Source organism: Anoplopoma fimbria, chromosome 10 (genome assembly GCF_027596085.1).
Source record: "Anoplopoma fimbria isolate UVic2021 breed Golden Eagle Sablefish chromosome 10, Afim_UVic_2022, whole genome shotgun sequence".
Taxonomy (NCBI): domain Eukaryota; kingdom Metazoa; phylum Chordata; class Actinopteri; order Perciformes; family Anoplopomatidae; genus Anoplopoma; species Anoplopoma fimbria.
The window spans coordinates 16,264,914-16,275,484 of NC_072458.1; the positions used below are offsets into that span (position 1 = coordinate 16,264,914).

Genomic DNA, 10,571 nt, shown 5'->3' on the forward strand with positions numbered 1-10,571 from the left:
AATAAAGAGTAAAAAAGTAGAGTATAATTTCCCACAACAAGTATATGTTGAAAGTTCTCAAAACTTGAACTTGTACTACACAGGGTGACAGTTTTTTTTTTTTTAGACAAAAGAAAAGAGTAGCTCTCACCTTTACAATAATATTAGCAGGCTGACAGTAACCATTTCAGCCAAAAAAGTTGGAGGAAAACAGACAAAAAGAAAAACCGTCCACTTATCACGAAATGGGTAGTGTACATACATGCACGCATATGTGCGCCTGCTTCTGGGACTTTTGATGCCGTGATTTCTTTAACCGGTTATGCATCCGTCGTAGAAGGCTTTTGCTTCTTCGGGGGTGTCGAAGTAGACGGATTCTCATTCAAAGGTGACGAGCAGGCGGGCCGGGTGTAACAGTCCTAAGCGGACCCCATTTCTGTACAGTTTCTGTTTAATGTCATTAAAGGCCGCTCCAAACGGTCCTCCAAAGGTCCTCCAAACGGTCCTCCAAAGGTCCTCCAAACGGTCTTGGAGAAGTTTGTTCTGAGACTGCATGGATTTAATGGTCGCTTCAGCCGAAGTGAGCCGCTAAAAGTTTTCTCCCACTATTGTTTCCGTTGCAGTAAGACGCTTGTTGAATGAACTCACGTCCCCTCACAGTGTATCCATAGAGGTCTGTAGTGATTTAGATGAGGCCTGTATAAACATTGTCATATCCTCTTTCATACTGGTACGGTGGTTTTCAAGCAGCGAGGCCAGTTGTTGTATTGTGACGGGCTCGCTTCCACCTTCGAGGGCTGGGTGAGTTGTCTCATCTGAGGATGAGTTGGAGCCCGCAGCCATTTTAGCTAGCTTTGCAGATAGCGAAGTAGCCCGAGATGTGTGAGTTTGTAATCCTCTTTGCTTATTATGTTTCGATGTCATTTCTTTACCCAGATGTGTTCGTAGCACGTTCGAAAACTTGCTGTGCGGCAAAAGTAAAACACAAAAGAGGTCTTAAAGGTAAAATATCCAAATTGGTCGGGAGCCTCTCCACGTGCGTCAACTCACTACATCCGCTGACCAGAAGTCCCCTCCTGCCTCTTTCTTGTGTCGCACACAGGACACTAATGTGCTGAAATGTTGAGATGAATTTTATCCATTAATTTATTGAACACATACATATATCTACATAGCTCTGTCTGTGCTATGATAATAATGTCTATCTATGTTGTGTAATTGTTAATTCATTCTGTCTTTAATTGATCAGGTCTTATTCAGTGATTCATGTCAAACTATTTGGTATCATTCTTCAGCTGAGATAGCACCGAGTTTAAATATGGAAGAGTCAAAATGACTTTATAAGTAACTAGTATTCATTCGGTTAAGTAAGGTTGAACTAAATAATCAAGATAGCTCTTGAGATGGGAGGGGTGGAATAGAACCCCCCCCCCCTTCTCGAGAAAATAAAGCAAGGAGACGTCAGACCTCTTCTCTCTTGAGTCATCCACACAGCTCTAGACGTTGACGCTGAACCCTTCGGTTGGGCGAGAGATGGAAGAGTGCGATTCAACAAACTACAATCATCCAACCAGATGCAGAGGCCTTCAGAGCCGTCAGGTGAAACAATACCATTTCCAGATGTAAACGACTTTGATGTACAAGTAAATTTAAGTCACGTTATAAATAATCTAAAATAGATATAGCTTAAACCTAAAAATCTGATTTAAACTCCCCTGGTGCTTTTCGAACTCTCAGCTACTGAACGGTGCCTAAATCATTTGAGGTAAATTTAAAATGTAAAACGTCAATCGACTAAGTTGATTAATCAGTCAATGATATGAGTCACTGATTCTACCTGGTCACATTCAATCCTGTTCATTAGTTGTTGGTTCATTATTCTGTTTACTCTTCATTCTTTATTCTGTTTATTTTATGCTTGGTAGTTTAGTAATGTAGTTTGTCTAATAAATATTACATTTTTAAAGAACTTGAGCATTTGATTTGTGTGTATATGAAATAATAGGTCACTGTACACCTTGAGAAGAACTCCGTAGCAACCCTGAGATTAATATTAGATTGATTAATATCACATTTTGAAGTTTTCCCTATTTTTCCAAAATAGGGTGGCGTCCAACTTAAGTCCTATGTCAAATTCTGTTAGGTAAACTAATGGTGGTAAGTTCGAGTACCATCGTTCTTTTATACTAATTTAAGGGTTTCTAAATCATAATTGAATTTAAACTAGTTACATATCTTGATCTCGTTCTTTCTGTTATTTCAAAACTACATGATTGCAGCACAAATGCCCTATCTTGCATTGCTAATGAATGTGAAACATTCTGTAATGCTTGTAACAGTTACAAATCAACAGACAAACCAAACCGAAAATAAAACCTCCTTTGTGCAGTTTACTAACTGTATGTAGACCAATCGTTAACAGATGTGTTTTCTTGTTGAAATGTGATTGTGACAGACAGCTGCTATCACCTCTTCTTGCCTTACCAGCATTGAATCTTTTAGCGCTATGCAGTACCGGACTGTTCCGATTTACTTTAACCCCATTCCTTAGGCCAATACTTCCCTCAGTCTGATGAGTTGGGAGACGTTGTTGGGAAGCCAAAGCTTGTTCCTATACGTCTCCTGCCTCCAGATCAGCCAGTAGCAAAATTCAGTTGCAATAGCCTGGTTTTAACCAGTAGAGGGGAGTTGCTATGTCCATTTACAACTCAATATGTAGAATTAAAATCCTTTTCACTTAAATGTTGAGATTTGGATCATAATCCATCAACAACTCTCATAAATACCCATATACATTGTTTTTTTAATGTTCTTAAAACCTAATTGTCGTCCTTTTTTCTTTGTAATGTGTGTTTGACTGATAATGTATAATCAAATGTTTTACATTTGTCATCGCACACAGGTTTGTGCTATATGTGTGCATTCGCCGTTTGTGCTAGGTGTTCCACTTGAGGAACTCTTTAGCAGAGAGGATGGATTAACCCAGATTGATTCCTAAAGGGCAGCATACCACCCTGGTTAATTTAAGTTTAGCTATCCTGACCGACATTCATTAACGCTGGACCCAGTGTGCATTTTTCCGTTGAAAACCTGTTTAAAAGACGACTATGGCCACCAGTGAAAAGACGTTCAGAATTGGTTCAAAAGTGAACGTTTTTTCACCGACTATTTGAAGACGTTGATTGAACGTACACATTTAGACCACATTTAAATCCCGGTGACATATGGTCTAAACGTGAACGTCTAATCAACATCTTCAAATAGTCGGTGAATAAACTTTCACTTTTGAACCACTTCTGAACGTGTTTTAACCATCACCGTATTTTAAATGTCTTTTGAACTTCAAACTGCTCACAGTAAAATATGTAGCAATTAAATACGTAGTCATAGTAACACATTAACAGTTTTCACTGACAGGACAAAGAAGAACATCTGACACAGGCAACAATTATTTTGTTTTCATTGATACAACTACAATGAAATTGAAAATACAAACAACAAAATCTCCCGTTTCTTCTTTAAATGTCGTTATCAAAGCCTCCCAGGAGCCAGTTTCAGATGGTCTGCCATATTTCAGATAGATATCTGTAAATAAAACAAGCTTTAGAAAAACATATCCGCTCTTGAACCAGTGCTGAACGTCTTTTCACCGTTGACCATAGTCATTTTTTTAAAGTCTTTTCAACGACAAAATGCTCACTGGCATATTGCACAGTATAATACTTTATATTGTTAGTAAGTTGCTGTATGCCAAACAACAATGTTCTGACAGTCTTCTTATTTGTACATACATTTGTTTTACTCACTTCCTCCCCATTTAAACTGTGTACAGCCCCACTAGCTTTCTGTAATGTATTTTACATGTAAAATGGCCTAAAACTCACTTTATAACAATGGGCTACAGCGACAGCCCATATAGACAGTCGCCAACATTAACTTATACACATATTAATGTTTACTGTTGGTCCATGTAGTAGTACACTACAAGATTGTCTATTCATGGTGCTACGGTGTGGTTGCTTGGATAGCCCAAAAAGCACGAAGATAGACCAACAGTTTAGCAATAATTTGTCCAATTTGATATACCAATGGCAAATTCAACATTATGTTGCACATTATATGAAATCCAATTAAATTTGAAGTTACACTACTGTAATTATTTTAATTAAAAAAAGGGGCATCGAAAGTTAAAATGTTATCAAATAATAATATTTGATTTGTAATAAAAAGCTAACTAATAAAAAGCCACTGAGCAGTAAGATCATCTTTTTATTTATATAACATTTATGGACTTAACAATGGCGTTAAAGTGTTACATTCATTCATCCCCTTACATTTTTTTTTCTCAGGAACAATGGGAAAATCTTGATCCCTAACATCTACAAAAACTACACGACTTTGTATTGTATCATGCAGTTCAAATTTTAATTTGATAATTTGAGCTGATTTTCAATTTAAGAGAGAGATTGTACAGTAAAATCGCTTCAAAATTTAGTTTCACATAGTCAGGATAATCATGAATAACAATCCATTGAAAGTTTAATACAACCTCTCAAGAAATTCCTGAAATCAATGTCTAAATATGAGGAAATTATGAATATGAATCCCGTTTTAACTGACTTTGCATAAAATGTTCTCAAAAATTGTACAGTAACATCACATGAAAATTGAGATGGACATAGTCAGGGTCATCACGAGCAAGGATCTAGTGAAAATTTCTTATAACCTCTTATGGGATTGTTTTGATTATAGTTCAAATATGAGGAAATGATGAATACCACTGTAATTTGAGTCAACGTTCCCTTTAATTTTCTCAAAAACTGTACAGTAAAATTAAATTAAATGTGACATGGACATAGTCGGGGTCATCATGAACAATAATCCAGTGAAAGTTTATTATAACCTCTTAAGGATTATTTTTTATTACAGTTCAAATATGGGGAAACTATGAAGATCATAATGTCATTTTAGCTGTCTTTGGCTTGATTTTTTCAAAATCTGTACAGCATAATTTCCTGAAATTTGACATGGACATAGTCGGGGTCATCATGAACAAGAATCCAGTCAAAGTTTAACATAACCTCTTGAGGGTTATTTTTATTACAGGTCAAATATGGGGAAATTATGAATATCATAATGTCATTTTAGCTGACTTTGCCTTCAAATTTTTCAAAAACTGTAAAGTAGAATCTCATGAAATTTGACATGGACATAGTCGTGGTCATCATGAAACAAGAATCCAGTGAAAGTTTATATAACCTGTTAAGGATATTTTTTTATTACAATTTAAATATGAGTAAATTATGAATATGAATGCCATTAGAGCAGAATTTGGCTTTTATTGTCTCAAAAACTGTAGAGTAAAATCACATGAAACTTTACATGGACATAGTCGGGGTAATAGAGAACCATAATCCATTGAAATTTTACCATAACCTCTTAAGGAATTCCTGTAATCAAAGTACAAATATGAGGACAATAAGAATATGAATGCAAATTGAGCTGACTTTGCCTTTTATAATTTCCCAAAAACTGTACAGTACAATCACGTGAAATTTGAGATGGACAAAGTCAGGATCACCTTTAACAGAAATCCAGTGGAAATTCTAGCTAACCAATAAAGGAAATGTTTTTATTACAAATCAAATATTATTATTTGATAGCTTTTGAACTTCCGATGCCCCTTTTTTAATTAAAATAAGTACAGTAGTGTAACTACAGATTATATTATAATTTTATTCAATACAATGTACAACATAATATTGTTTTTGACTTGTTATATCAAATTGGACAAATTATTGCTTAAATATAGGTCTTCTCCGTGCCTTTTGAGCCATCCAATCCCCTGTACCATAACACCATGAATAGACAAGCTTTACATTTCAAGCCCCGGCTGGCTTGACCGAGGTTTGGCAGGCTAACATGCTAACGCTACAAGCTAACATGCTAACGCTACAAGCTAGCAGCCTCGCATGCATCGTGATTAGCTTAAAATGATACTAATGATGCAAATTTTGCTTTGTATAGTTGGAACCCAGTAGTTCAAGTACTTACCAAGTATCTAGTTAGGGTGAAGCTTCGCGTTTAGTCAGTTTGTTCACTTCGCCTCCCGACCGGTGCTAATTTCAAAGTTGTAGATGCAGTCTGAGCCTGAGTTATCCTGTGAGCATTTTGTTGGCAGCACAACATTAATATATATATTCAATATAAATGACTTTTTATGTGAAACATTAAAAGCGTTTAAATCACGTCGCCGTGTAGACCACATTTCACCGACTAGTGTAACATGACTTTGGAGAAATACATTCACAATAACCATATCATCTCTCTTTTTACCTATAACTGAACATTTTAGCCAGTTGAAAAGATTAAGATTTAGGTCTTAGACGTTCAAAACCAATATCAACCAGTTTTCAACCAGAAATCAACGTTGAAATCCCAGTTGGTGCTCACTGGGGAGTCTGCACGCATATGTTGGTCCCATATAGGATGTATATCTTTGCCTAGTATGACGTGTATATGATAAACTCATCTGCCATTTCATTAGTTTATGATTATGAAGCGTTAAGAACTCTCCTATCTGATTGGTAAATTCAAGGAAACACAATGTGTCAGCCAGCGCATTTTGCTATCTGTCTGGTGGATGTGGTGGATCTGGTGTGCCTTGGCCTCGATCAGCTACCCAAAGATTTGTTTGTTGACCGGGCAAGCTTATCTTTTACCACAGTCTGTAAGGTTTCATTCATTCATTCTAGACAGCCGGGGGACTACCTAGGATACGCTGAGCTCCTCTCTCCTCTTCTCTCCCTCCATCTTTATGTATTAATCCCCTATTTATGCACATTACTGATTTTGCTTCTTCCCCGGAGTTCTTGTGCTTTCTCGCCTCGCAGGTTCCCAGGAATCGGGGTTATATTTGGACTGTCATCGTGCCACCTACTGAGGCCCTGCTGACACCCACTACTACTACCACTATCATTATTAGTCACATTACTATTATTATTGCCTGTACTATTACGCTTATTGACTTGCTTGTACCCTGGAGTCTTTGTGCTTTCTCGCTTCGCAGGCTTCTATAAATCGTGGCTGTACCTGGACCGTGGTCGTGCATCCTGCTACGGCCCTGCTGACACCGACTGCTACCACCATTATTATTACTAGTCACATTACTATTACTATTACCTGTACCATTAAGCATTTTAGCTTTACTTCCACCCTGAAGCCCTTTTGCTTTCTCGTTCTGCAGGTTTCCATGAATCGTTGTGGTACCTGGACCATAGTCGTGCCTCCTGCTGTGAGCCGACTGACACCCACTGCTACTTCGATTATTATTATTAATCACATTACTATCCCTATTTTCATAACTATAATTCTACTGTAATAATTGCTGCTGTTATTATAAGTAGTCTTATTATATGAATCATTTATGTCATATACATTGAATGTGTTGTATCTCTGTTATGCTGTTCATTCTGTACATATGACATCTATTGCATTCTGTCCATCCTGGGAGAAGGATCCCTCCTCTGTCGTTCTCCCATAGGTTTCTTCCTTTTTTCTCCCTGTTAAAGGTTTTTTTTAGGGGAGTTTTTCCTGTGCCGATGTGAGGGAAGGACAGAGGATGTCGCATGTGCACAGATTGTAAAGCCCTCTGAGGCAAATTTGTAATTTGTGATTCGGGGCTATACAAAATAAACTGAATTGAATTGAATTGAAATTAATTTCATTAGGGAGATGCTTGTATCTTGCAGTGAAACACTGCAGTGGGGCTCCTTCTCCTTCAAATGGCTATTGAAGCCTGCATTTTTCCTTGACATTGAGGCATCAATCTGTGCAGCATGTAACTACATTGGTATGGGGAGATTATTCTTAGCAAAGAATGTACCAACTACTTAGAAAAGACTCCATTAGAGGCCATTATAAGATTGGCAGACATAAGAATGTTTTGTTTCAGCTCAATGTTCTGTACCATGAGTATTGCCTCCCCTGCCACAGTGGTAGTTTCATCCAACTGATAGTTTTGTCTCTCTCTTTGTTGTTGGATAGTGGTATACATTTATCAGCCACCTTAGGTCAACATCTTCCTTTATTTGCAAGCATGTTTGGTCAACGTTTCCCAGATGTTGTGTCGCATTTTGGCTTGCGTAATAAGGAAAGATTACTAAAATGATGCAACAGTTGCTAACATCTTGTCACTTCCAGTCCTTGCAAAACAGTTTTTCATGATCTGGAATCTGATGCCATAACAAGTTCCTGTTTTTGTAGGAAAAAACTCCCTTGGTTCACCTAGCATCTCAGGGTGTTTAGCAGTCTGTTTTTCATGAAGCCAAGATCAATATAGCTGTCCTGGTAAATCCACTTTCCCTTTAGGACACCTTCTCCCTGAAGCTTGACCATTGCTGCATTGGCTCTTTGGTAGTTTAAACCACATACTTTTGTAATACAGGACGAAGCTATTTAGCTAGCTTACTTCACTAACCACAATGAAAGCTCAGTGAATATGGCTTGTGCTTACATTTACAGTGTACCCCGTTTCTTGCAAGAAGTTCATATCTTTTTTTTTTAATGATATTTTTCTTTCACACCCTTAAAATCAAGAGGTCCTTGCGACCCCCTGTGAAGCTTTCATAGTAACAGTTTGTTGATATTATTGTTGCCAAGTTCTCATCTTGCACAATGTGATATGCATTGAATTGATCATTATTTTAGTCTACTATGAATGGCCATCTTAAAGCAGAAGCTCTTTACAGTCTGAGACTTACAGGCAGGGCTAAGTAGGAATAGTTGAGTGGTGGATTTTGTCTTTTTATTTATTTATTAAGCTCAGATGACACGTCCAACATTAATTTGGTGCAGCAGGAGGAGGGTGGAGATGGTGTGCACCTGGAGGCTATAAATTGGGGAACCTTAGTAAATAAAGCACATGACATAATCAACAGTTCTCTTTTTTCATGTGTGTGTCCATCTCTGATGCACAACTTTCAAATGAGAACTCACATCTGTGCCTTTGAGACTAGTGCCACAGTAAATCCAGCACTGACTACTTTTTTAATATATGTATTTAAACACATTTTTGAGGCCTACAACATTCTCAAAAAAAGCAGTAATAATACAACACACACCCACTGCCATTTCTATGGCAACAGCTCCTATCCTCAAATATCCAGTGAGCAAGCACACTGTGTACAAGCAAACATACATACACACCACCACCTTCATCCACAAATACATAGAGACTTATCCTGTATATCAAGAGGAGAAAGCAGTGATATTAGGGCCCGTGGCCTGATAGGCCTGTGCTCCTGTCGTAGAAAGCAGGCCTTGTGTCAAATTGAGGAAATGTTTTATGTTTGCGAGTGCAAAAACACTGATATAGATAGAAGGGGAAGTAACAAAAACAGGGACAGGAAAAAAAGAATCTACAAAGTACCATTTAGTAGTTAAGGCTAATTATCTGTTATTTCTATTGGCCAGACCTAATGTGAATCCAATGCCATTCCCTGATGTTAATGTCTTTAATGTTACATTCAATGACGAACATAATGTCAACTCACCCGCAGGTTGATCTCCCTCATCCTCTCTTGTCGCAGCTTCGACAGATTGGCAACTCTGGACATTTTGACAATCTGAAAATAAAATATCCAATATTGCCGTTTGTATACTTCTCTGGATCCTTCAGATCATAAAGATTATAAAAAAATCTAAAAAAAAATCTTCCCTTACTGGCCAACTGCAATGTGCTTCTGCTTCTAGTGAAGTGACTGTTCCTGTGAGAAATCTGACTTCTGAATCATCACCGCCCCCTCACACACACGCACACAGTATTCAGCTGTGTGTGAATGCCTGGTATTGACGATTATCTGCTCTTTACTACATCTCAATATGAAACCATTTACAAAAGGCTAATATTTTACAGCAGCTTTCATACTGAGGAAATAAAAGTTTAAGTTAAATAGAACACATAGTTTATGTCTGAGAGTATGATTACTTAGTGTTCTATAACATGAGACAAGCTACAATTGCACCCAATTCATCTTAAAGTATTTAGCTTCTGGTGAGAATGTTATGTACAAAAATGTGGGACCGACCTGGTTATTGGTGTGTTGTTCAGTGATTATTATTAAGGGGATTGACTGTATCGACAACACCAGTTGTGAAAAAATTGACTGTTTTAACAACTGGTAACAGGCACACATTTCATCAGGAGAGACTTAATTGCTTCTCCTTTCTTTGATGACAAAGCCAGCCAGTCTGTTTTGCTTTTAGTGCATGTTAGTGCATATTAGTGAATGTAAGTTGCATTAGCTCTACACTGCACTGTTAGCGCTGTTAGCACCATTAGCTATGAGCCGAAGGCTCATCATTGACATGTTCAGAGCCACTGAGAAGCAAACGAAATGCTCCCATCTCAGATTTTCCAACTTTCAAGAGTAATGCAAATGATTAGGACCAGCAAGTTAATTCAAGGATTTAAGGATTCGTCAATTTATTGTCATTATGCAATACAGGGTTGCACAACACAATGCAGTTGCAGTGGTGTATAGTAACGAAGTAGAAATACTTCGTTACTGTACTTAAGTCCTTTTTTTGGA

General features: G+C 37.5%; 1 protein-coding gene across 4 annotated transcripts in view; it reads right to left on the bottom strand.

Moving 5' to 3' along the window:
• The window catches only part of arhgef1a (Rho guanine nucleotide exchange factor (GEF) 1a), a 108,852-nt gene extending 99,107 nt beyond the window's left edge, over positions 1 to 9,745 (bottom strand). For 3 of the 4 annotated variants that reach the window (XM_054605501.1, XM_054605499.1, XM_054605500.1), the window contains exon 1: positions 9,534 to 9,723. In XM_054605501.1, coding sequence (XP_054461476.1) covers positions 9,534 to 9,596 — 63 coding nt within the window. In that variant the 5' untranslated portion in view covers positions 9,597 to 9,723. Of the gene's footprint in view, positions 1 to 9,533 lie in introns of all 4 variants that reach the window. The other variant, XM_054605498.1, reaches the window with a different exon arrangement.
• Positions 9,746 to 10,571: the final 826 nt, after the last annotated feature.